This window comes from Actinia tenebrosa, unplaced genomic scaffold (genome assembly GCF_029948245.1).
Source record: "Actinia tenebrosa isolate PJP-AT-01 unplaced genomic scaffold, QUT_ActTen_1.0 PGA_scaffold9__36_contigs__length_13948895, whole genome shotgun sequence".
In the NCBI taxonomy this organism is placed as follows: Eukaryota; Metazoa; Cnidaria; class Anthozoa; order Actiniaria; family Actiniidae; genus Actinia; species Actinia tenebrosa.
The window spans coordinates 3,968,411-3,996,017 of NW_028292586.1; the positions used below are offsets into that span (position 1 = coordinate 3,968,411).

Sequence of the window (27,607 nt, forward strand, 5' to 3'; positions counted from 1 at the left end):
CTAGATATCCTAAAAATGATGACAAAAACGATGTCGAATGAACAGTATAAATATAAGAGAGTAGGTCGCTTTGACTTGTCTTTGAAAGCCCCACTTGATTAAAGTAATGATTAATTATAGACCCAAAGACTTGACCAAACATGCTTCTCTTGGCTGGCATCCAGGCACCATGCTAAAATTCAGTTCCGGTATTTTATTAGCCTATAAAGATTTTGTTTATCCATAGCTAGCAAGGTCAAAATGTAATAAAGTGCAGCCTCGACACATTCTTAAGGGTTGTCTTCATACTGCTTAAAGAGGAACTGAGAACATGATCCAGTAAGTTCAGCAACACGTATGAGGTTTTGATATCCGCAGTAGCTACACCTTCCAACAAATGCAGGTTTGACGACATGATACCTTGATATTTTGTCATTGTGTCCACTTGTTGCACTAAAAACCTTAGACTCTATAACTCAAGATCTAGGATTTTTTATTTGATTTAGTGGTATGTGAAGGAAAAGCCCAATGCAAACTGACTAACGTGTTAGGTTAAGGCCTGCTTAGTAAGCTAGTAATGCATATAGGGATAGGGAAAAAGATGGACAGATAGACAGACAGACAGTTTATTGAGTCAGTTTATCTCTTAGACAAACAGGAAGTTCCATGCAAGATCACTTGGCATCCACTTACAAATGATTAGGGCTTCACCAAAAGGTAATTCAAGCAGACAGGAAAGTAGTCCGGACAGACAGACAATAACACCAACGTACAAGAAACAGGTAGACATTCTTTTCTTAATGACATGTATTTGCAGCTTTTGATATACATTCTTGTCGTCTGTGTGGGACTGGTACACGCCATTCCAACAGGTAAGACATGTCATTAACTGCTACCTTTTTCCACACGAGTAATACAATATAAACGCAATAAGTAACTAAAAATACTTATTGTTTTCTCTGCAGCGTCAAAAGTCCTTTGCAAAGATCCTGGGCCAATTGACCACGGCAGAAGAAGTGCTTCTAAGGCCTTCCATCGTGTTGGTTCGGTGATTCTTTACCAATGTCTTTCTGGATATCAAATTCAAGGTGGAGCTTCTCTCACTTGCAAAGACAATGGAAACTGGACAAAAGAGGCACCTTCCTGCAAGTGTACGTTTTCTGCTTTGGAATAGACGTTACCTCACAAAATTATGTTGAATGCAAGTCTAACATGAAGATACAAAAGAAATCACACTTCATCTTTATGGAATTTGTAACATTTCTTTTGGTTTTTCATGTTAACCTCGTTTATCCAAAATAATTTTCGAGAGCGGTCGATTGCATGAATTTCTCAAATTTCTGCATAATGACATCTTATCTCAAAAGATTTAATAGTCAAGGGTTTAAAAAGGTCGTTTATATTTTGATTCTATTGCTATTAATTTGCCTACATCCTCAGCCATCTCGTGTGGGAAACCTTCAAACATCAACCATGGTAACTACACTGGCGCTGAGTTTACGTACCTCGGTGAGGTGACCTACAGGTGTCATGTTGGATACCAGCTGATTGGAAAACCTAAGAGAAGGTGTAGAAGTAATGGAAAATGGACCAAGAAACCTAAGTGTGAAAGTAAGATAGGGATCCTATTTGTGTTTGGTATGAAAGAATACTTCAAAGGAATACTTCTATTTTATTGCTGAGAACTCACAGATCGAATCGAAGTTTTTGGTATATTAGGTTTAGCTGAGGAAGGGAAACCAGATTTAAAAAAGCTTTGAAACGCAACATGCTACCACCCACACAAGTAAGAGATGGAGTTGCGCACACCTGAATACAGAATATTCCTTTTCTTGGTGGGCGGGAGCTAGTGGAGAGAGAGAGGTAAAACGCGTTAGATTGACGCATATTGTTGGAAAGAACATTAAAACTCTGCGAAGTGTAACTGAGTTTTTAATTGAATTTTTTTTGCTGAAAGATTTTGCATCTTATACATGTGAACTCTTTCTGCTGTTTGATTGTCTAGAACATAGATGTCAGATCAACAGACGTCCGCGCTTGCGCAATGGAAGGATTAACATTACAGATCCCTTGTACTCCCATGGATCTAAACTCATCTTCAAATGTAACAAAGATTACGAGCTCGTTGGACCAGACGAGATTAATTGCCGCAAAGGACGGTGGAGCCATAGACAGCTACCTCGTTGTAAACGTAGGATATGCTTGAATTTTTTATACACCTCCTTTACTATCATACCTGAAGGTTCCTTTTTCTTTAAGCTGTTATTAATCAATCATACATGAAAAGCATGGCGGCCATTTTGGTGCCGAAATTTTTTTTTAACTGGCGCCAACGCTCCCCCTAGAGGCCTTGATGGCGTGCGTATTCTAGTAGAATCATAGTGCAAGAAATCGAAAACCGACATCCGTGATCACGCCACTTTCCGGAATATCACTATGTGTTCACGTGGCCGAGAGATAACTATCGAGTGCCCGATTGGACTAGCGTTTAGATGTAATGAGGGAAAAATAGCCTGCCAATATTCCATTGTTAGTTTAATCAACAAGCACCTAACTACGCATACTATGCGAGTTGTGGCTAATTTAAGACATCACCCAATTGCAATGCATGTTTAAGAGTAAATAAATCCAATGACAATGCATGCTAGCTAGTAACGAGATAGGAGATAGGTCATTCCGAGACTGGAAATACAAAAAGGACCACTTCATTGGCTGCTGACAGCATGTCTTAATAAATATCAGAATACTATTAAATATTAATGACAACTCACCTTTCACCTCACCTTAAACTTGGAATTTCCTTGGGCTCCAAAAATATTTGAAATGAATTAATTTTTTTTGGTAGTGCTTGCGTGTCCAAATCCTGGCTTTCCAGAGTATGGTTTTCGCTTTGGCAATGATTTTCGCATTGGTCGATCAGTTCGGTTTGTTTGCCATAGTGGAACCAAGCTCACAGGATCAGCAGTCCGCATTTGCCTGAAGAACAAGCAGTGGTCTGGAAGCGTTGCTGTCTGTGATGATGGAAGTAAGTCTGTGAACAAATCAATAAAACACTAAAAAATGGCACTTTTTCTGGAGAGCTAGTTTGAGGTCGGCAATGCAAAAGCCCGTATACAGCGTTTTCACGTGACGTCACAGTGGCCATATTGGTGTACCAAAACAAAAAAATTCTTTCCTGGGGAAATTGAACTCTATTTTTATGCAAAAACTGTGCAGAAAGTTTCTATTGCTTGGTACACCAATATGGGTACTTCTCAGATGTCAGATTTCCGAGATCTCCAACGGACAAAGGTTTTTTTAAATAGGTGTATACAAACATTAAAACAACACACGTATCTTTTATCTAGTTACAGATTGTCCAATTCTAGGTATCCCTGTCAGTGGAATCAAGATCGGTAATCGATACCAGTTCGGATCTGTTGTTCGGTTTGAGTGTGAGGAAGGATATATACTCCAAGGGTCGAGCATCAGGCGTTGTATGCCCGATGGTAAATGGAATGGTACTCAAACAAAATGTATTGGTAAGCTATCTTATACGTTATAGAGGTTTTGCACCATCAGGTGATGGCAGCCAGGTTAGATGGCAGGAAAAATACAATTGTTTTACATGAGAACAAATTCAATTCCCGACAGCAAAGGGATTTTATTGTTATGGAATCTAACCACAGGCAGCCCAAGCTGTATTATGGGCGTGGGCACCTAATGATGCAAAACCTCTATTGATTTTTAAAAAATGTGGTTAACTCAGTCATCTCGTAATTTTTTGTTTGAATGAGCAAACTATCCTCGTAACTATCAGTTACAGAAATAAAACATGGAATTTATATAATAGATATTTTAAAAAAACATATCAATGTATAAATCAATTTACGTCACTCATTCAAGTTTTGCCCATTCTTTGCAACATCATCAAGAGTGGGTGTGACCCGCCCACCCAACCCATAATGTGGTGAACAACCCCTGCAATCTGGCTAAAAGAAAATACCGTCGTCCACTCTCGTTGACAGCAGGCATTTCGGCGTATTGTAGGTACTGAGAAAATGTTTATATTTCATTATCAATAGTTCAATCACTAAAGGTATATTGAAAACGTGCACAAAACTTTTAAATACTAAAGAGTATGCTTACTGCACATAGTCTATTGTAAGTCTACTGCACAAAGACAAATTTGTTTCTTATCCCAACAGAAGAGTTTCAGTATTTCGTAAGAGGAGTAGACGAGACCGCGATCATTCTTCGAAAGAACATCGACAAGATGTTGCAATACACGTGTTCGGGGGTGAACTCCACGTGTAGCAGCACAGGCATCGACACCAGGGCGAGAGCCATAGATCTTGGTGAACAAGGAGGATTAGATGTTCTGTTTGTTTTAGATGCCTCCTCCAGCATTAAAAGAAAGGATTTCAAGCTTGCAAAAGAGTTTGCTATAGCAATTGTCAGACAGCTTGGTGCGACGTGGAAGTGAGTATTCAATTAACTGCATGACGCAATAAGAACACTTATAGATAGCTCCCGACATCGCAGACAGCTTGAAAAAGGAAACTAATGTTTGTATTTATTAGTCGGTAATTGGAACAATATTCAAAGTGTTTATAAGCCTTCAAATTTAATTGATATCCCGAAACAAGCTGTTGGCTAACCTAAGTGAGGGCACGGCTATCTCATCTGAGATCGGATTGGAATTTACCTAGTTTTTGCAGCAAACGTACGGGAGAACCTGGAGAAAAACCATCGAATCAAGTGAGAGACCTAACAAACTGGCTCTACTCACATGTGATGCCGAGTCCAGGAATCAAACCTGAGACTTCAGAGCTGAGAAGCGAGTGTATTCAACGCCAACAGCCTCAGATACCACACTTGTCTTAACTTGTACATTAAGATTCAGTACAGTTATCATAGACGGATTATGGACGCGACACTGGTCCTTATGACAAACACCAACTTTATATTTCAATTCTCTTCGTTATAGACCAAAAGGAACAAGAATCGCAGTCATTGTTTTTGCTACTGAACCAGCGTTAGTATTCAATTTTGGAGAACATGGAGCAACTTCAACAAATGGTGTTATAAAGAAGATAAGAAAAATAAAAAGATTGGGTGGTAGCACTGCGACAAGGCATGCCCTGGAAATGGCTAGGAAAGTTGTGTTTGTGACAAGGGAGAATAGACGACAACGCGCTATGTTTGTTATCACTGATGGTCGCTTTAACATTGGAGGAAACCCGGAAGAAGCAGCGCGAAATTTACGGGTTGAATACAAAGTTCAAAATACTGCCATTGGAGTTGGGCGAAATGTACACCCTCGCGAACTTTACGCGATCGGAAAAAATGAAGAAGACGTGATTATGGTGAACGGCTATGAAGAACTGAAAAAAGCAATTGATAAATTTGTAAAAATTGGTAAGTTGGTTGCGTCACAATCATCACATGTAGCAGTTTTGTAAAAAAAGCTTTTGTTTTTAGAAAACTTTTTTTTTTTGTTTTTAGTACCAGATTATACTATATGCGGAGAGAGTGATTACGACCCGCGAGGAAGAATAGTTGGAGGTAACCAAGCTCATCGTAAAAGATGGCCATGGCAAATTGGACTTCACAGACTTGATATAGATGGTACGTGTAAATATCTTCATAACACTCCCCACTTCAGCGCACTTACTTATAGAGAAGCATGTTTATCATTTATAAAACTAGTCTTCTCCGCAGCCGTCGCTGTCATTGGTTTTGGTCCCAGATCCTCAGGGGGCCTCTCCACTAACGGCGTTCTAGGACCGAAATTAATGACAGCGACGGCTGTGGAGGAGTCTATTACATAAAGGGCGTCATAAACGTACTGATAGAGCCATTTACACCTTTATATTTCTGACGAATGATTGCATGGGTTTTAACTTGAAAATAATCCACTTGTATGTTATAACTGAAAATATGTTTTACTTTTAAGGAAGGTTAAAATTATACTGTGGAGGAGCTCTGATCGACAAGAGATGGGTTTTGACTACAGCAATCTGCTTTGGAGGTCGTGCACGGTATTCCATACCAGAATTGTAAGATTAGATGATTAAATAATTGCATCATTTAAATTCGTTTTCGTTATGAAGGAATTTTAAAAGCTTTTTCGTTAGCAATACTTTCTCAACTTAAAATTGTCTTTTTTAGTTGGACGGTAAAAGCTGGTGATTATGATCTTGAAGAAGAAGATCCTTCGGAACAAGAGTTACGAGCTGAGCAGATCTTCATTTATCCTGGCTACAAGCCCAGTCCATTTTACGAGAATGACATAGCATTGGTTAAACTTCGCAGAGACGTCAAACTCGGTCCCTTCGTCCGCACAGTTTGTCTACCGAAAAATAATGAGGAATTACTTGAACCTGGAAACGTAGGGTTTGTAGCAGGTTGGGGTGTTACTGAGAAACTTCTACCCGGACAGCCCCCATCTGCTGCCAATAGTAGATCTAAGGTTCTTCTACAGTCGGCATTTGAAATTCAGAATGTCAAGCTTTGTAGAGAAAAAACAAAGTTCCATTTAAACTTGAATGTCACTTTTTGCGCGGGAGATGGCAAGGGCGGAAACGGCACGTGTAAAGGAGACAGCGGTGGCAGCTTTGTAAGGCATGTTCAACGCAATGGTGAATTAAGATGGGTATCTGCTGGCCTGGTCTCGTGGGGGGAGGGGTGCGGTTTGAAAGATAAATACGAATACTACACAAGGGTGGCACCATTTGTTGAATGGATCGAGAAGACGATCAGAGAAAATACACCTTAAAAATCGATACAGGACGCAGTTACGTTTTTCATTATCAAACCGTCCCTTACAATACAAAATAAATATTTTGCTAGCTTATTATAGTGGAATTTCTATTGCGTAGATGTCTTAAAGGTTTGATTTGAATATAGGTTGTTTGGGTTCTTAGTCATGGGAGTTTAGTAGATTTCTGGCCTTCTTTACGCTCTTTCAATTACATTTTCTTGCAGCTTACAGAGAGAACTCTCTTCACGTAGTTTTCCTTGTTTGATCCAACAAATTTCAATTATGCTCGATCGTTAGTGTCCAACTATATATATTCCATGTGACTGTGTTGGTGCATCTTTTTTATAATAAAATGTGAGAATTTTACACCAATCTGTGCTCGAGTCATCAATGAACAAATTGCAAGAGCAAATACATTCCACCATATTCATACAGAAAAATTGGTAGAAGCGTTACAAATTGACCTCTTACGGTACGTCGGAAAACAGCTCCATTTGGAGAACACAACAATAGGTGTCCAATTCTCAGGAGATCGTAATTCGTTTGTTTTGCAAGGGGGTTTTGATAGAAAGTGCCTGTGATAGTACGAAAGTATTTTATTTTAATACTTTTTTTAAATAAAGCCTTTTGTCAGTGGTTCAAACGATGCTGTCTATTTCGTACTGTGAATTTGCCATAATCAAACACCGGCACCAAAATATGAGTGCGCTGACTTCCTCTTATCCTTTTCAAACTGATCTGTTCCAGACCACCTGCCAGTCAAGCTATTGTTAGAGAATTTGTTATTGATTGATCGATTATGAAATTAGGACCATACCTCCAGACGTGGTGCTGAAGCGCAGTATGGCAGCGCGAAGCATTTACGGCTATGCCGGAGATTTCGGCCCCGACACCGCTATCCCTGGATTTACAGACTGATCAGGAAGCTCGGCCGAAGCCTAAGGGAGAGGTTAGTCGGCCCCTAGACCGTAGATGAATAACCCCTTGCTATGACCAGCATACCCGAAAAGTCACTTGTTTCACTGATGGGTTGCCATGCATGTTCACTCCTTCCCATGTGGGATGTGTTTTGAGAAACTAGCTGTGAAGTATAATAATACTGAAATATGGAATTAATTATATATTGTTTACGACCATCAATAAAAGGATAAGAAAATCGAAAAAAAAAATTGCGATAAACCAGCTTAGTGAGTGATGCGCATGCGCAAGCATGCTACGTGCATCAGCAGGAAAATAATGAAATCAACTGATGCAAACCAAATTTCTAATGTTTGTTAATTAAAGTTGAAGTTGTAGTCGCCTCATACACCAACTTTAAAGCGCCTCAGGTGGTGAGATACCATTATGTGAAAAAGGATTTCTGCGACTTCGGAAAAAAATATCGATCTGTTTTTTTTGTGATCAATCAAAAACGCACATGAAGATTGAAAAGATAACGAAAAAGCAGTGAAATCTTGTATTGAGAAAAAAAACTAGTTTCTCCCAATAGCAAAAACGAATTCTGTGTTCCTATCATTTCGCATTTGCTTCACCAAATTGGCAATCGATCCAACGATCTTTTTAGCCGGCTTTAAAATAAGAAGTCTTGTCAACATACTCATGCATAGGCAAGAATGTTTATTCCGGTAATTTATAACCAATATAGAAGTGCTTCTCTTCCTAGTCGCCTGGCGCTGATTATGAAGCAGCTTGGCTCTTCTGATGATCCAGTAGTTTCGGCAAAAATAAAACTAACACAGAAACGACTTGTTTACTTTGTAGTAGCATTGCGCAACTACATACGGGTTTTCCGGCAATTTACAGATGGCATCGATATATTGATGGATGGATGATTGACAGCATCCAAAGGCGCCAACTATACTGAAGAGGAATAGACAGTAAAGACTTTCGCAAGGCTGCAGTTTAGCTTTTGTGTTATAGACTCCCAGAAAACTATCATTTTTAAATCGTGAATTGCATAATCTTTGAGTTATTATGAAATGAACAAACTAGAGTTCCCTTACAGTAAAATTTACAAGGAAATATGCAGTATTCCGTCGCAAATGACCGTCATTTTGTTGCCTTACGCCGGAAATTGGGAAAAAACTGCTCTTTTATGAGTTATCTCACATGCTTGTGTTCACCCCAAATTAATTAGCTGACTGAGAATTAGTGCAGGCGGCTATAGAAAAAGGTTCTTAAGGGAACAAAACACAGTCGTTTTGCTGCCTAAGGTGAGATGGGAAACTGGTCTTGTATGTGCCCAAAAATTAGTGCACACTGGTAATTGGTGAGGGTGGTCTACAGGAAAAGGCTGAGTGAAATAGAAAACAAAACACCAGAATTTCACGAATGCTTATTATTCATGTTTTTCCGCATGTTTATCGCGCATCACCCAAGGTAGCGGGTAAATCACCCATCGATGGGTGGCTCTGAGAAGGTTTAGATCCCAAATACCCCCAGGTCCTTTATATAGCTCTCTTTAATCTGATTAAATTGTACGACTATAACAACATGTAACGCGGTCAAAAAGGGGGTCAATTAATGAAGTTATACGTCCCCCATCTCAGTCCTCATCGCGGGAGAAATTCCTCTAATTAGAGCTTGAAGGTAAACAAACAGGATACATAGAAAGCTAATGATCTTGTTTTTCTCAGACCGCTACTCCGTAACACAGAGTAATAACAATACTACGAGGGCAGATTCAAATCGACTGATCACCGGGGATTAAATTGCTGAGCAAGATTGCAAAATCACTTGGCCAATGTTTAATATTTAGAGAGAGAACAGCGGTACTAATTGCACTTCCAGCCAATGAGTTAGTGGCTTATTGAAAACAACTTTATACTACATCAAAATGTCGCAATTTTAAAAAGCGATAATTACCTCCTTTCATTTCATTGGTAGACGATCTTTCTTCATACTCCGGAAGTATATAACAGTTTCCTAGCGCCGACGATTCAAGCCGACAGGATTACAAGGATGAACAACTGGATCATTTCAAGTTCTTGACGTTTTTGAATCGAAAAAATCACGACTCTCTTCCATTATTCTTGAATATTTTTCTTCTTTAATGAGCCATAAACTCAATTTGAACGAAAACACCGACTGATTCATCTATATTCAAAGCTCGCTGACCTCCAGGGGTGTTGAAATAATTTTCGATACGTCGACTAGGGGTAAACAGAAGTGGTTTCCGATTACTTATCTACTGAGGTAGATTATGTTGCTCTTGAGCTAGCTTTTGATATACGCCTTGTGTAAAGCCAAGGTTGTAAGAATTTCCAAACTGGCAACAAGTGCTGGAGTATACTACAACTGATATTTGCCCTCGGCCGACTTCTAATGGTTATTGCTGAATAGATAGACGGGTCGCTTTTGATAAGAGTTTAGATTACCGAGCTTTCATTGGTCGGGATTTTATCATTTTGAGCTTGACACGAAGTTGAAAGACGGACACTCTATAGCACAGGACATCCCAGAGACGAGAAGCCATGCTGAACCTACTTCATAGAGGAATTTGCGTTATTTTGCTATTTTTGATGCAACAGACACTTAGGAACACCGTGGAAGGCTGGAAGACAAAAGGTAGGGACTCTAGTGCGTTTGCTATGTTTTTCTTCCTCTACATGTGCTGAAAATGTGGTTTGTTAGAGTAATAAGTAATGGAGTCAAGGGCTGCGGTGTTTATTGAAATATACACATCAAATATCTCTTTGAAAGACACCGTTTATTTATCTCCCACCGTTTCGTATCTTAGATGGAATTTCAGTACCTCTCTGCAATCACTTCGATTCAATTCGCGTGTTTCTGTCGCTGCTCGCTTCATTCATTTCCCCTCGAAATCTTACGCTATCTTCAGCATGGGGATTTCAAGAAACGCTTTATGTAATCGAAACCCCGAGCTCTAAGATCACAGCACAACGAAATCCCGAACACCAGTCGAACGTACCAAGTTCATGCGATTTTCACTCGGAAACTAAGGAGCAAGCGAACGGCCACACAGAGCGAGATCACCAGTTGCCGAATTATACATCTGCATAAGACGATGGCTGCCCTAATTCGCAAGGTATTCCAAATCACTCGCTAGAATAATATCTTAATTCGCCAGCGGATGTTTGGAAAACATTTTTAGTCAAATCCTTTAAATCAGAAGTGGGCCAACTTGATATGCAGACACCCAAATGTTGGACTAAATAATAACTTGTCTAGAAATACAATGCGATACGATGACTATTTGGAGTAAGCAGATTGAGAGTAGAGTAGTGTATCTAAAGTAAAAGCCGTATCAAGTAGACTAGCGCGTGCAGCGTTTTTAGATCGAACCCTGATAAGAGACACTTCATGAGTGATCGAAAAACCTTCTGTTTTAATGACACGAATCGCTCGAGCTTTTAGTGATTCTACCGAGAAATCCTTTCATTTTCAAATAAGATTTCTTCGAGTTTATTTTAGGGAGAATTGCGCGTGGAAACGTGCTTTAAAGGACTTGAAGGTGACAAATGAATTATTTTTTGTTATGGACCGCAATCATCAGTACCCCATAAATGATTAATTACAAGAAAAATGAAAATTCGAAAAAATATTCTAGATGATTTCTTCAAGGTGCACGAAGCCAAAAACGCTGAATTTTAACTTTGTTGAGCATAAAGCCAGGTTTTTGTACTTTGAAACTCAAGTCTTAAAGTGCATTAAGTAATTTCCAAGTGCACTTTATCTACAATTCAAAAACAATCACCCCATGTCAGCAGTAGTCTTCGATTTATCAAATAATATAAACATATAAAACTTACCAAGAAATATCTTCTCATTAGGAACTTTAATTTAGCTAATTCAAAAGTGTAATCTCAGCGAAATTTTTGAAGCGGATATTTTAGCAAAATTTTATTAGAAAAATGCATGTCAAAGAGAAAAAACCGTACCATGTAAAAATTAAAAAAAAGAGAGAACGAAAGACAGAGAAATTTAAATAAAAAGTAAACGTGTATATATGTATATATCAGTTTATATTTTTGTATATTTTTCACACCATAAACAAACCAGAAAGTATGAATAATTTATAAGATATCGAAAGCCTACAATATTGTTTATTTTTCATTTCCCAAAACCAGCAAAAAAAATCTTTTTTGCTAATCATAGGTATAGTATTTTTTCTAGAACTTTATACGATTGTCTGGAAAACGATTGTGTACAATAAATTTAAATAATAATATTTTTTACAAGACTATCGGATGATAATTTTCAATAGATTATTATGTATTTTTGGAAGTTGTTTCCAATATTTAAGGAACTGAAGCTCAAAAATAAGCTAGAATTGAGATAAACTAACTTGTTACATAACTTCCTTTTTTTTGGAAACATTAAAGGAATTGTTTTAAGTTTCACTCTCTCTCTCTCTCTCTCTCTCTCTCTCTCTCTCTCTCTCTCTCTCTCTCTCTCTCTCTCTCTCTCTCTCTCTCTCTCTCTCTCTCTCTCTCTCTTTCTATAACCAAATTACTTTAGATTTTAAGACCCAGGGTAGATGAAATAATTTATACAATTTAAATGGCTACAACATTATCAGTCAACATTATAACATTATCAATCAAGAAGAACAGGTTTCTGGCACGGCTATTTCCTTTTTCAGTCGATAATAATTCCTTATTTCTCGGTACTTCTAACAAAGCGTTCGTATGCCTTTGTACCTTCCCATGAGTCTTTACATGTATTTCGAAACCTTTGGTCACACGTTAATTAATAATTAAACTAAACTATTTTTAGAACAGACTGATAGAGAGAATACTTGAAGATTGAGTGACGTAATGTTATTATTCAGTAGCTGCAATGGAAATGATGCTAAAAAAAGCGTGGTCAGAATATTTGAAAAATTTGAAAATTCTAGCGTGAACTTCAAAAGTTCAGGGCACGGTGGTACGAACCCTGGACTGCGCTATCCAATGGATAAATTTTATCCAGTGCATAAATGTATTGGGAAATAGCATTGACTTATCCTCTGGATAAGGATTTATCCGCCGGATAGCGCTATCAGCCTTCGTAAAACCGGGCCCCGTAGTGTCTATATCTATATGTATACATAGATCGTTATTTTAACCAGAAGTTCCAATATGATATTGGTAGTAGTGCTAATGATGAGAGTAGTGGTGGTGTTGATATATAGTTGTAGAACGGTGTCAGAAGTAGTGTTTTTGTTTGTGGTAGTGTTAACAGTGTTTGTGATAGTCATAGTTGTTATGGTGTTTATCGTGGTGTCAGTAGTAGTGGTAGTAGTGGTGGTGGTGTTTGTGTTAGTCATAGTTGTAGTTGGTAGTTATGGTACTTGTTGGTGTTTGTCGTAGTGTTAGTAGTGGTTGTGGTGGTGTTTGTGATAGTCATAGTTGTTATGGTGTTTGTCGTAGTGTTAGTAGTGGTGGTAGTGGTGGTGGTTGTGTTTGTGTTAGTCATAGTTGTAGGCAGTAGTTATGGTACTTGTTGGTGCTTGTCGTAGTGTTAGTAGTGGTGGTGGTTGTGTTTGTGATAGGCATAGTCGTATGCAGTAGTTATGGTACTTGTTGGTGTTCGTCGTAGTGTTAGTAGTGGTGGTGGTGGTGTTTGTGATATTCATAGTTGTAGTTATAGTTATGGTACTTGTTGGTGTTTATCGTAGTGTTAGTGGTGTTGGTATAGGCAGTGTTCAGTTGTGATAGGCATAGTTGTAGGTAGTTGTTATGGCGTTCGTCATAGTGGTCATGCAAAGCAACAGCAACAGCAGAGTTATTGTAGTATGATGGCGATTTTACTTTAAAATAGTATGATAAATAGTAGTAGACACTAATTCCTTTATTTTCTTTTGTTTAACTACAATTTTGTTCCATGGGCCAAATAAAATTAGTCTAGTGGCAGTGAGTTGGTAGAAATATAAACAGTGGCTAGCAGTAGTGATCTTTTCTCCCCTCTTAACCTTAAAGTGCACATGAACCCTTTGACAATACTTTCAGTACTGATTCTACATGAAGTAAATAGTTGAATGGTAAAATATTTCTTGATTTGAGTGATGCGTTTCTAAGTTATGAAGGTTTATACTTTCAATATGCTAATGAGCGTGACGTCTATTAAGGCTTAATTAAATATACAAAATCGAACTGGTTCATAGATACAGTATTTAAAAAGCATCATTATTTTACTCATGGTTTACATGAAAGCTATTTAAAATTTTTATTTTCAAAATGGCCAGCATTTAGTATTACTAGTTACAACAAAAACACTCAAATACCTTACCTGACGTCATCATCATTTACATATTGGAAGTATAAACCTTCATAACTTAGAGACGCATCACTTAAATCAAGAAATATTTTACCAATCAACTATTTACTTTATGCAGAACCAGTACTGAAAGTATTGTCAAAGGGTTCATGTGCACTTTAACTGTCATGACACCCATCATTGATCATTCGTACAGTAAGCAAGGAGTGTCACAAAACATCGGCTTTCTTTTTTTTCCTTAATTGATGGTTTTCACGGCGGCCATGTTGGAGGAACTTAACAAAAGAATTGTCAATGAATTCTTTTGTTATATCCTCCAACATGGCCGCCGTGTCTTTTGTTATTTAATTCTCTGGGGAATGGTTGAAAACCATCAAATTCTTTTTTTCTATCATTTTATCTGTTTGTCAAAGACAATTGCCATCTCATACATTATAAGTCACTTTTCTTCATTTCTTTTAACGAGTATCATCCTATTTAAATTGCGATTAATATGACATAAAAAAGATTAACATTGCCCATTAGTTTTCAATTCCAAAAGAATGAAGCACAATGTATCAGGTATAAATAGCTTTCACGACAGCCATGCTGTAGGTCAGCGATCTCCACTGCAATATTTTAGCACAAAAAAGTGAAAAAAGGAGAAAAGAGAGAAAAAAAAAAAATTCTCCAGAGTAGAAATTTAGACTGTTTTCGCTAAAACATCGCTGCCCTGATTAGGATCAGGTGAGCCTAGGGTATTTTCTCTCGCGACCTCGTAATACCCTTAAATTCCGGCACTTCCTCGTTACTATTCAACAAAGGTTATCCCTAATCTTAGATAATCACGTATATAACTTCCGAGAAATGTAATCAGAGGTTTCGCCTAAAAAGAAAGGCTTTACTTAGGCTTCAACTAGGGTGCTACACATTCTTGAGTTGCACGTTATTCGGCCTTGACTTTGACTCTCGCTGACATTATAGAGTTCAGCAAAATAATAAGAAAAAGAGATAGTGTTAACCTCTGAAAATAACCCTGAGCTTATATATGTATTGATATATATTGGCTTGACTTTGTGTATCTCAGTGTATCTTTGGGTGGGCTTCTTTACGAAGGGGAGGGGAGTGAGGGACTTGGCTTTGGAGCTTATTGTAAGCATTAGGCAACATTTACGGGCAACAGTGCTGGGTTCTAAACAGAGGCTAATATTTGAGCACACGTCGCTCTTGACTCTCGCTTTTACTACCTTCTGCATTGGTGGCACTCTCACTCAAATGACTGTAGTGATAACAGATTTGTTTAACGTTCTGCTATGGCATCAGCTTACGCCGTATTTAGACTATACCACAAAACAGCCTGTTTTAAGGCTGTCATTAGTGTCTACCGCGAACTTTGATCAAGATGAAAAGATGTAAGATTTGGCGAGCCTAGTGGGGATCTAATGTCTGTCCGTCCAAGAATCGCTTTCTAGAATAGATGTATTACATTAAAGTTTTTACTGCCTAAAAAAAGCTTGGCCAAAGTGCGCCAAAAATTTATCCAGAAATTGTGGCGCGTTTGGTGAAGAGCCGTCGTTTGTCTGAGAACTGCTAGAATAAATACGCCAATTGTTTATTGTTATTTGCAAGGGCCTTATTGAAATCATGAGAGCTAACTGTTTTTGTTTGGTTTAGCGGAGAGTTTGTGTATTGTCTCATTTTTCCATTGGAAGTGATTGTGTTGGAATATGTAGTTGTTCCGGATGTATTCCATTATAAGAGACGGAACTTTTAAGGCTATTTATGAAATCTGATTCGAAAATTATAAAGGAGGAGAAAGAGGGCGATAAAACAAGCAAAAGAGCGCATGTCACGTCCAGAAAACAAGTGATAGACAAACAAATAGAATGGCAAACCTACGAAGGGCTTTAGGGCAACCATGTTGTGGGATATGAGTTTGCAAAAAAAAAAAAAGGAAAAAGGAAAAAAAAAGGAAAAAGAAAAAAAGAAAAAAGAAAAAAAGAAAAAAGAAGAAAGCAAAGAAAAGAAAGGGAGTAAAAGAGCTTCGTCTCCCGAAAAAGAAAAAGCAATAAGATTTTTTACCATACACCATGGTTGCCATGAAAGCACTTAATAAGCAAGACAAACAAAAACGACATTCAAATAATTAAATAAAATTAAAAACTAACAAACATGCAAGCAACTAGAAAATTAAAAACTAGACAATAAATGAAAATGACCAAAGAAACGAAAACAAGTGATCAAGCAAACATGCAAAAAAGGACAAAAATGAAGAGTTTAACAATCTAAAAAAACATGTTTCCTGACTGAAATCAAAGATATTCTATATATCCTCAATGCATGCTGGCTGTAGTGTCGTTATTCTCGTTTTTGATATAAATAGCTGAAACACGAGAACACATACTCTGCGATAACATCTTTCATTTAAACATATACATGTCAAGGGCTTCTTATATGTACAAAGGTGAGTCTGGAGCTTTTCTCCCAAACAGACTCCTCTAAATCCAGGCCAACGAAATTTACAAAACTCGGACGATGAAAAATTCTTTAAATTCTTAATTTGAAGGCGCTTCTAGTCTTCACCTTGTTTTCAATTACGGAGTCCTTTGGAAGATTCCTTGTCTGGGGACTCTAACAAAGTGAATACTGTAAATCTTCACCGTAGGTTTGTCGGTTTTCTTAGATGTCTGGCTTATAAGCAAACTGGCTACAAAAGAATTGATAAGTAGATTTATTTTGACTGAAGAAAAATATTTTCGTTGAGGTATCTAAAACCCGACGTCCACTGCACGTTGGTTGAGTAAACAATTGAGAGTCACTCCTTTTGGTCTTGCCTAGGTACCCTCATTTGTCATTAGCTATTTCTCATATTAATAGCCATATCATCACGAGCAGCGAATGTGTCATTTCTGTATGCTGTTTGCAAGGTTATTTTTAAAATTCTTTCCTAAGTTTTTGTTCCAAAAACTTTTTGTTTATTATAAACTGTTATTTTTTCTAGATGATCTTTTACGCCCCTGGGAAAATCCTAGTCCTCCTGCGTATTATATTTCTTTGAAGCTTCCAAACAACTCTTTTTCTTTTGTTTATTTTCTTTCCTTCCCTACTTTACTGCTTCTCCATTTAGCAAAGGATTTTTATCTCGCCACGTATTACTCTAGCTTATGTCATATCTATTTTATTTTATTTTATTTTATTTTTTGACTGCTACTAGTATTAGTACTGGTACTTAACTATGGTACTATGCAGCAGTTATCATTCTTGTTGAATTGCGTTGTAAATACCCTGTGTCTATTATTCTACTATTTATCGTCTGCTGCTCAAGCTGTTACTTCTATTGCTTCTGCCGATACCACACGTTGAAACTCTATTCCCGTTACTGCTGTTGTTTCATATGTCAAAAGTTACAGTTACGCATTACTGTAAGGAGAGTTCCGAGGTTAGGAGAGAGCGTCAGCGTTTTGGCGCCAAATTAACAAAACTCATTAAGAAACATCAACGATTCTACTTCATTATCGGTCTACGTCACTAGAGAGATGCGTGCGCATCAGTTGCTTGCCTTAAGATTTGATAAAATAGGAGTATGCCAAGTCAAGAATGGACATGGTAGGGGTTGGTGTTATCGGACCCTACCAAACTACATGTCTTAAGTTCTACTTTAGTATTTTTACGTGATTTTGATTAATTAAAACTCGGACTCATGTGAAGCAAGGCTGTAGGAAATGGCTTCCTACTTGACCTGCACTGACCACCTGACGTGAGCATTCCATCAGTCACGTGACTCACGAAAACAAATTTCAACTACGCTACGCTTTTTAGGCTGAAAGAAGCAGGTTACTAAGTCCTAGTACAAGTATGCTCATGTTTCGCAGTAAGTTTCGGAGGCTTTGAATAAATTATTTTGAATGGAGGTGAAAATTTCATCAAGTTATGAAGTGTTAAGGGTGACCAACCGGAAGAAATTAAAAATAATTGAATTACATTTTGCCGACAAAAGATGTGTATATTTTGACTAATTAACTGATATTGTCAGTCGTGAATATATCGATTATAACTTCATTATCAACTTCATTTTTCAAGTGATTGAAAAATTGTATCCCTTAGTTCTATAGGATATTCATATTGTTTAAATGAAAAACGCCATAACAAACATAAAACTTCATTAGCCTGTTCCCGAACACGTTCACGAAACTGATTCCCTAGGTTTTATCATAGCCATGGTTCAAAAGAGGTATAAGCAGGATCAGAAGATTTGCCAGATTTGCTCACGCTGGTCAAACATAGCTCCGAAACTTGAGACAATGATTTTCTTGATTTGGTGAAATTCAAAATGGCATCGATTTGGTTTATCTATTCTCCCCAGGAACTCTTTGGGGACTTTCTCTTATACGAGTTTCGTAGCTATTTGCTAACCCGAGAGTTTTTTTATGGTTATTTACTAATAAAATTTAATATCAGAGAAAAGAATTACCAAATGGCTTCTGAAATTTTGCAAAGTACTTTATAGCAAGTATTTTGTGAAAATACTAAAAATATATTCTTAGTATGTTTACAAAAATGCATTTAATGCAGGTTGATTCATACTTTAAAATATAATAAATGTAAGGTATCTTTCATTAGAGATAATTTGACTATTAATGTACGTGTATTTCTTATGCAGGATGTGAGAATCCCGGCGAAATAAAACGTGGCTATCGAGTTGGGACTAATTTCAGTTCAGGAGCAACAGTTGAATATTTTTGTGATCCTGGATTTCGCCTGGTGTCTGGATCGCGCCTGCGCACTTGCGAGAACGGAAAATGGAGCGGTACATCGCCACGGTGTCGAGGTAAGAAGAAAACTGATGTTTAGATTTTTTTGCAGTGAATCGATCCCCTATTAAGCGGCCGACCTCTATTTGTCGATAAGTTGTCAAAGTCCCACAGTGTTTTGTCAAAGTCTCACAGTGTTTTATCACTGTTCCATATCTCGAGAAAAAAAAATTGGAAAGGAGACGCTGCCAACAGGGTATACCTCTATAGTGGGTAATCAACCTTCATTTGAACGTGACAAATCCTCTGAGGTGCCCTTTAAGAGTTCTAGTTTATTACAATCTCATCGTATAATATCAGTCTGCTGGGGAAAAAACCCTAATAAGGTTTAAATGATATCCGTATAGATATATAACGTGCGAGATCGTCACTAGACGAATTTCAAATCCAGAGATCTGTGTGCAAACAGATCCTCTATCCTTTATTTGAATTCCTTGTGCCATACAATTGAGCAGTGATTGACTATCCTCATCTAAAGTTCGAGAATCATTTTCTCATTTTCCCGCCAAAACAAGCAGCTCTTACAAGTTCATTGAAGTTGCGTAAAGTTTGATGTCAAGGTGTCGATGGACGTAGCCACAGTAGATGGGCTCCAATTACGACTTTCAGCCTATTTAGGTTTATAGGATTAGTGATAGTCTTGTGGTCAGATGTTGTCGGCGTCCTTTATGTAATGCATTCGCGCCATGTGTTCGCTTCTACGTTAACTCTTTTTAACTTTTCAATTCAGAAATAAGGATTTATGACAGAAGTCTATTAATTTACCAAATTCCCAATTTCTCTTTGCATCGATCGGTGAGAAAAGGAAAATAGGATTTAAAGTCACTTAATTTACTAATATGTTTTCAAAGAGGAAGCCTTTATACTGCTGTAAGAAATAAATCAAAGATGAAAATAGTAGCTAAATTGTAGATAAATATGTATAGTTTTATGGTGTTGAGTCTTTTCAGTTCACTTGCTAGGTTCTCTCCATGGTGGACTTGCAATGCACTAATCGCTTAACCGGATTAACTGGTATAACTGGCTGATCTCCACGTCATTGCTGTCTCCTCCCTGTTTAACTGCATGCCTTATTGAAGTCCGCAGCTTTGTGTTTGTCACCTTGTAACTCGTGACATCACTGATCACATGTTTGTGTATTCAGGATTTCCATGCTATGTACCATATCTTGCATCCTCGGAAACCAAGGGGTAAAATTCTGTCGCTCCTTTCTCGCTCCCAGAAAAACGAGCGACCGAACTTTACCCCTGGGTTCCCAAGGATGCATATCTTGGCGTCTGAAAATTTATGTTGTTTCGGTAAGGATTAAAAGCAGTTAGTTTTTGCACGGAAGAAAGATATTTGTATTTCAAAAGCGAATTTCGGCGAAATTGCAATGAAATGATTGACTTGTCTAATTGGCAAAATAATAACTGCTGCACACTAAAAGACCAAAATAGATACTATTATGTATAGCATATGTTGCTAAAGACAATGATTCCTTTATGAAAAAGTAGAGAAAGCAGAGGTAGTGTTTAAAGAAAAAAAATTATGTCCACTGTGTCACGTGACCACATTTGTCTCACCCATTCATATTCACTCTTGCTGCGCAGACTTGAATGAGTGTTTGCAATATGACGATCCGTCATACCGTGCTCGAAGCAATGACGTGCAAACGCCGGAAGGTTACATGTGCCATCCCCTGGCCACGTGCCTCAACTCGATTGGCTCCTTCAAGTGCAAGTGCAATGCTGGTTACCATGGAGACGGGAGGGAATGCTTTCCCAACTATCTTTACGGCATGAGGGAATTTGTGATGAAAAGTAAGTGCTATGATTTCCTATTTATAGATTACAAAAAAAAAAAAAAAGAAAAGGCATTTCGTAAATGCAACCGAAATGGGAAACATTTGTTCCAGTTTACATATATTTGTAAATTGCTTCTACTTTTGTTGGAGATTTTTTAAATTTTTGTTGTCGGAATTTTTCTTGCTTCTGAGTGAAAGATTTCTTTCATTGACGACTAGTTATCGCCCATAACAGGCAGTGTGTGTCCGTCACTGTCAATCACAGATGAAGAAGGCGTTGCATTAGTCACCCGTGCACCGTTAAAGTGATACCAGATGTCGGTATCGGATATGACGGAAAATTTGCCGTTATAACCTACTAACAGCCCGAGCACAAATTTCTCGTTTGGGCTTCTATTTTTCCTTCCTTCCTTAAAATCCAAATTGGATCACAAAGATTAATCAATCGAAATTATTTTGTGGGAAGGTTAGTGTTATGCCTTGTTTCATTAGGAGCGTGAGTCATCGCGAACTTGTTAGCACTACCACATCCTTAGCCTATGGCAAGGGTTAATGAATGAATGATCTCTAACGTCAAACAACCTGTTGCTGTCACTCACGTTGAATCTATATTTCGTGTAACACGGAAGACGTGGTTAGCACGTGGAATATAATTAATCACGAAATTCGCTTCTTAAGAGACCACTTTTGGAAATTGGGTTGATTTCCAAATGACTGGAGTCAAATACATTTAGTATTTTGAAGTGAACTCAAAAGGATCCCATGAAAACAGTCCTAAAAGATGGGATGAGTACATGACTAGTGAAGGCTATTAAATCATTTTTCAGTCGAGTGTGCTAGTGGGGTGCAGTACGACAAAAGAGACGAGCATCGGACAACCAAGTAATTTGTTTTACAAATGACGCCCTTGCACGCATATGTGGCCATTCATGCCTTCTCGTTAATGACGCTTCAGGAGGTCTCCTGTGCGATCCGACAGGAAAGGCCGGCGCACCAACCAACCGTTTCCTTTGTTTCTTGGTCATTGCGCACACTATACTGATTTGTTAATCCTCGATCCTAAGTATATTAGGTTTCTGAAGTTGAATCGAGCCCATATCTCCACGCTCGCCCGCTTCCCCTCGGAAGAAAAAAACTGGATGCTATAACCTCGATTCTTTGATATGTTTTAGAGAACTATGATGTCACTAAGTGTAGAAAATTTCAGATCGTTTCATCGTTTTGCTTCTAAGTTGTGCGAATCTTATTTTCTAATCGGTAATCCTCACTTTACGCTGATTACGTGTCTAAAAAGTCAAAGAAATAAAGATATTTTTGCCAAATCAAACAATTTTAGTGTCATACAAGTTTATATATTAGATTTGTACATGTTTGAAGTGAATTTGATAAATTTTTGTCATTAAATATTTTTTTGAAATATTGTCCGCCATGTTGGATGATACTAGATATCATCCAGCGAGTTTTCGCAATACATTTACACTAATATTCGAAATTCTCTAATGCTCCAATCCTTTTCTCAGACTTGTATTATAAGTAGCTCTATATGGTCATAAGGACTGTTTTTTTGATTGGCACCAAAAAATCCTTTAGCGTGAGAAAAATACACGTGGTTGCAAACGAAGAATAAGTTTCAAAACTAAGCGGTCACTATTTAACAGGATTAAGATGCGTAACAACGTTAATGGAGAAATGGGAAATTAGTAAATACGTTCTCAGTTGACACTGTCGTGCGGTTTTGGCAGTGATTACCTCGCGCGCGCACTTTATTTAAAAAGATAACACCTAATCAGGATAATAAAAATAGCTTCTTCAAAAAAAAACTGGCCCACCTACCACGCGGCCATATGCGAGCGTGTGTATGTACCTTAAATGTAAGGAATATATCCTATTGAGATAAATAAGGAGGAATGTTAATTCTCGGCCAAGCGAAACATCAGTAATGCATCCAGCATGTTTACCAAAACGGGATATTTCCGCCCGAGATGTGATTTTACAGCATCCATAACAATGTGGTGTGTTAGTTGTTGCGCGGAGGTTAGACCACATGGGGTGTCGATAGATCACATAAAAACACCGATATTCCCAGAGTAAATTCAGATAAAATCCTTTGCTTTCTTGAAGTCTATGCTCCTTTGTGATTTTGTTTTTCCCATTTTTCCTATTTATGAAAGAACTCGCGCTTTTTCTGAAGCTTTTCTGTGATTATCTATAGAAAAGATCACTCACGTGGCCCAGCTTAAGTCAATGATGTGGAGAATCTTGGAAAAATGATATCTTCTTTTCAGTTAGAGAAATATGACCAAAAATATTGCATAAATATTTGACATTCTTTCCCTAATGTTTCCATCGAGAGGAAGCGAATTGGACATTGTTAAACATCTCAGCTCTGGCTTTTGACCTTTTGGTACTTCGATCTTGGAAAGAGATTTACGAATTTCACAAATATTTAGTTTGACCTTCGTTCACAAAAACACTCGTATCTACTTGGGCTAAGAAGTGCAATGCTCACGACATTCGTGCGAAATTCACGAATATTTTTCTTTCAGTTGTTTTATATGTCACGGGCAAAATGAAATGTTTTACTATGAAAAAAGAGTGTTTCGACGTAGTCAGGTGCGTTGAATCGGTATTTTCTTTTTCAAAGAGTTTGAGTGCATTTGGACATGCACGATTACGAAATTGTTTCACGTGCTTAGAGTCACCGTTTTTGACCTTTGATTCAATTATTTTTCTTTGGAGGCAGAGACTGAATAAGGCTTAAGAAAACAATCCATAGAGCAAGGGGCGTTCTTATACTATTTGTTTAATATGAAATAAATGACAGACTATTTTTCTTCTCTTGTTTATTACAGGAAGAAACAAACTTTCTGCCTATGCGTGTGGGACAATTGTCTCAAGGAACACGTCACGTGTTCGTAGAATAGTTGGCGGTAAAATCTCGAAGCATGGCGCATGGCCATGGCAAGCCGCGATATACTACGAAAATGGCGGTACGTTGATTTCATCTGTTTGTTTGTTTGTCGTTAGAAAATAATTTTTTTTTTATATACATTTCTGTATTTTATTAATTTGTTTACGATCTATTTTGCGAAAATGGCGGTAGGTTTATTTTGTCTGTTTGTCGTTAGAAAATAATTTACATGTTTATGCATTTACCTTTATTGTTGACACTTTGCAACTTTGCTTGATTCCAGAAGAGTAGTATAGGGAATGGGGGTTCCAGCGCAATCTCAACACGGGCAAGACCCGTGTCAAAAATCCACCTACGGACAATCCCCACTCCAAGTGTGGTTGGGGGCAACAGCGCAAATATGTTAGTCTATATATGGAGTGCGAAGAATGTAAAGAGTTTGCTTATGATTTCTGTGTAAAGTGCTTGAAACCCAAGTTTGTTACCCCACCACCAAATAAGTATATTTGTTGTGGTAAGAAAATGCAAATAGAAGACGGCACGTCAGCACAGTGTTACGAGTGCGGTAAAAATATTCGTAATGCCGTGCCTTGTGCTACCAGGGAACAATATTATTCCAACGGAGGTCGTAAGAAGACGCCATACAAAAGAATAAAATACTTCAGAGACTGGATGAGTCACATTCAAGGTCAACGGCCGGTATATTTAGACGACGAAGTAATGGAAAGAATTATAAACCACTTAGAAGAGCCAACCCCGCAAAGTCTACGGAAAACGCTGAAAAAATTAAAACTAGGGAAATATTACAAAGCTATTCCCTATCTTTTGTCTGAAATTACCGGTAAGTCTATTCCCGAGGTTTCTGATATGAGCAGAGCCGAGTGGATGTTTTGTCGGCTGGATAAGGATATTCCTTATTATCCTGACGTAATTTACGAAATATTTTATGAAATAGACCCCAGCCACCCCCTGTTAGGATGGATTCCGAGGCGACAATAACATATTACGCGTAATTCATACGATGAATTTATATTACGCGTAATAATTTGCCAAATAAGGTTATGCAAATAATTTATATTACGCGTAATAATTCGCTAAATGATTCATATTACGCGTAATAATTCGCCAAATAATTCGTATTACGCGTAATAATTCACTGAATTTATATTACGCGTAATAATTCACTGAATTTATATTACGCGTAATTTCTAGACTGACGTTCAATATGTAAATAGAATCCCGTCACGCTCTTTTCGAAGCAGATGTTTACTGAGCAAGCTTTCTTTGAAGCTCTTCTTTTGCCTCCTGGTAGATCTTTTTGCGAGATTCCTCGGAAAGATCTTTTACGACTGTTTTTTTATTCCTTATGTCCGACTTTAGTTTCTCGTACTTTTCCTCTTCAGCTAAGATAAGCGAGAATTCTACGTCGTCTATCTTTCTGTCACGCAAAGCCTTTGAGACGAGGTCAGTGATAGTATTTACTTTAGCCCTTGACAGAGCTATTGTCGTGTCATGCTTGGATATTTTGCTTGACAACTGTTTCATAATACCCGTAGCAAAAGCCGAAATGATACCACAGGTTGCCCCAACGCCGGCCAAAGGAACTCCAACGATTATTCCCGGTCCAGTAAGCGAAGTAGCAACGCCGGAGCCCGTTAACACAACAGATATGGATCCTGAAGTTATCGCAATCTTATGTAGCGTACTCCGGGCTCTGACGTATTTCTTCCTGACCTCCTCATAGTGTTTTGTCTGCCCTTCCAAGTAAGCGAGGATTAGATTTGCCTTATTCAAGCGGAAGTTCTCGGCGTTTAATTCGTTAGGTCCCTCCCTAGGTAAATCAGGATAAAGCGGAGGTGCTGATGGTATAACATCCATTATATACTAATGTACGACGCTTTTGGAAATAACATAGAGGAGCAACCACATAACAGCCACTGGAATTGGGAAGCATTTAAGAAATTGTATCCCAAAGCAGTAACCTCGAAGTTTGAAAGCAGATCTGACGGGATTTACTTCAAAGAGTATGATGACTTAGTTTACAGCAATAAGGATTTGGAAGAGGGATTGGAAAAATTACACCCAAAAACACCCGTTCATAAGCCCGTTTATAAAGCACCTAATTTTCCAAGGAATCTATTATTAACCACGGAAGATTACCCATTTTACGATGCTGAAGGTGGTGTAAACAACTTCGAAAAATTGGTAACGCATCTAGAGATTTTAGTGGGTAAGCAATCATTTAACGTAGTAGTAAGGAATATCTTTAAAGAGACGATGTTGAAGCATACGTCAGGTAAAGAGGCCAGGGAATGGTTAGCAGGACCCAACATGCGGTATTGGTCACAGCAGTTAAACTTTGCTATTTGGGCCGCCACTAAAGGTTGTGGTGTTGCCGCGGACATGTTCCACATTTCATTTATGCGGTTTCACGTTGCCTTTACGGTAAGGAGGTTGTTGAAGGAGCTTAACGTACCCCTACCGGGAGATGGGGCATTTAATCCAATGAATAACCGCTACGACTCCGCAGCCCTGGAAAGGTTAATTAATGAGTTCAAACCACAGCAAAAAGATTTTCGTTATAAGGAGGGTAAGACGCATGGGCTTGGCATTGTTTATGTTTGGGGTGCCAATGGTGAGAAGCCAGCTGACTACGGACATCAGGAATACCCAAGTAATGAGTTAGAGTTCGGTGATATGGGCGGCGATAAGGGTAATAATTCATTAATTACTAGAATTCAAACGAACTACCCCGGCACTTGGGATCCGTTCGTGTTAATGAAAGGAAAAGGTTTAAGGAACCTAGCCAGGATTAACCGTAGCATTGAAGCATTCGTGTACTGCATCCTGGGAGCGCAGGTAAATACCCGCAACCCCATTGTTGGATCCCAAGGCGCTTCACAGGAAACGCAACAAGAATTCCTAACTTTATTTGAGTCTGCAATAATAGAAAATGACATATCTAAATCGGTGCAGAGATATCAATTAGCGGTGCAGCAGTCTAAAGTGCGACTGGATTACGCTTTGTCGCCTGGTTGTTGGTTAATGCCAAGTAATTTGGTTATTAACACCAATTCCGTTGTGGGTTATAACAACAAGCTGCAGCGAGCTACTAAGGATATGAAGTTTGGGGTGAACGACGTGAACTCTGACACTCTTAGGAACATTCCTCACTTCGTAGAGAAGCCAAGAAAGTCACACGAAGCGAAGCTACCCGTAGTTAAGAAACCATCAAAGAAGGCCCATGTTATGCCTACGATACCCGAGGAATACGACCATAACTTACTAAAAGCCGGCTTAGCAGCCGCGGGTGTTGGTCTGAGTTATTATATATGGCGATGAACAACCCCTACGTAGCTGGAGTAGATTGTGTCTATACGACTTACACAGGCGAGAAAAAATACACCCAAGCATCTTGGGTTGATGTCACGGGCATGTCCGTGAATTTGAACTACTCGGGAAAGAAGTTGATATTATGCAGTCTTTCTTTGGGGGCCGTTAGTAATGCAAACATAGGATTTCGTTTCTGCGACGACAATGGAGTATTGCAACCCATGCGCGCGAAGACGAACAACAGAGAGCCCACGCATTTCTCAGTAGAGCCGCCAACGAATAGCGCCGAGAATCTTTCCGTTTGGACTTTTCACCTAGTTGCCGACTGCCATGGGAAAGTGAAGCTGCAAATGCGCGTAGATGACACCGGGAGCGTTTGCATAAATAGCATAGAAAATCAAAGGAATACTGTCTATAACCACATGACCATCAGCACTTTGACGGTAATGAGCCTTTAAATATATGAATCCATACGTGAGGGAAACGCGTTATACCCACCGCTTAGATGAAGAGGGATATGACAACGGCGCCTGGCATGACGTTGGACTGTGGGTTGAGGTTGGGGGCACTGCATTGGTCATTTGCACTATTAGCATTAATGCAAATACGCATGCGAATGTGGGGTTTAGGCTTATCGATGAGAATAATAAGCCCCTGCTTCCTTATCGAACTTCAACGAACACCAGGAAAGTTACCCATTTTTCGATGGAGCCCTACACTAGGTCCTCTGAAGACCTAACGCCAGTAACTTTTCATATGCTAGCCAATTGTAAATATGCTAAGTTGCAAGTCACTTCTGATGACGGCAAGTTTGGGATAAATCGCATAGGTCGCAGGCCTGC

General features: G+C 38.5%; 2 protein-coding genes across 3 annotated transcripts; both read left to right on the forward strand.

Moving 5' to 3' along the window:
* The first annotated feature begins 280 nt into the window (after positions 1-280).
* LOC116308433 (complement C2) lies at positions 281-7,355 on the forward strand. 2 transcript variants are annotated; one of them, XM_031718849.2, is made up of 12 exons: positions 281-382; positions 797-851; positions 945-1,130; positions 1,420-1,590; positions 1,985-2,170; positions 2,825-3,004; positions 3,327-3,500; positions 4,167-4,440; positions 4,949-5,379; positions 5,467-5,589; positions 5,918-6,020; positions 6,133-7,355. In XM_031718849.2, the coding sequence occupies exons 1-12, from the start codon at positions 377-379 to the stop codon at positions 6,737-6,739; spliced, it is 2,496 nt and encodes an 831-aa protein (XP_031574709.1). In that variant the 5' UTR covers positions 281-376; the 3' UTR covers positions 6,740-7,355. The 2 variants fall into 2 exon arrangements, with proteins under 2 accessions (XP_031574709.1, XP_031574708.1); XM_031718848.2 differs by having other exon boundaries at positions 287-851.
* A 1,917-nt stretch (positions 7,356-9,272) lies between these two features.
* Positions 9,273-23,555, forward strand: LOC116308429 (sushi, von Willebrand factor type A, EGF and pentraxin domain-containing protein 1-like). The gene is made up of 4 exons (XM_031718843.2): positions 9,273-10,291; positions 18,585-18,752; positions 20,328-20,537; positions 23,374-23,555. The coding sequence occupies exons 1-4, from the start codon at positions 10,198-10,200 to the stop codon at positions 23,553-23,555; spliced, it is 654 nt and encodes a 217-aa protein (XP_031574703.2). The 5' UTR covers positions 9,273-10,197.
* Positions 23,556-27,607: the final 4,052 nt, after the last annotated feature.

What these genes read in the sequence shown, in the direction of transcription:
- LOC116308433 (XM_031718848.2), top strand. Translation starts at nt 785, where the DNA reads ATGTATTTGCAGCTTTTGATATACATTCTTGTCGTCTGTGTGGGACTG. An exon ending in AGAGGCACCTTCCTGCAAGT is followed by an intron (nt 1,131 to 1,419) that starts GTACGTTTTCTG and finishes CTACATCCTCAG; the next exon opens with CCATCTCGTGTGGGAAACCT. An exon ending in CAGCTTGGTGCGACGTGGAA is followed by an intron (nt 4,441 to 4,948) that starts GTGAGTATTCAA and finishes TCTTCGTTATAG; the next exon opens with ACCAAAAGGAACAAGAATCG.
- LOC116308429 (XM_031718843.2), top strand. Translation starts at nt 10,198, where the DNA reads ATGCTGAACCTACTTCATAGAGGAATTTGCGTTATTTTGCTATTTTTG. An exon ending in GGAAGGCTGGAAGACAAAAG is followed by an intron (nt 10,292 to 18,584) that starts GTAGGGACTCTA and finishes TTTCTTATGCAG; the next exon opens with GATGTGAGAATCCCGGCGAA. An exon ending in TACATCGCCACGGTGTCGAG is followed by an intron (nt 18,753 to 20,327) that starts GTAAGAAGAAAA and finishes CTTGCTGCGCAG; the next exon opens with ACTTGAATGAGTGTTTGCAA.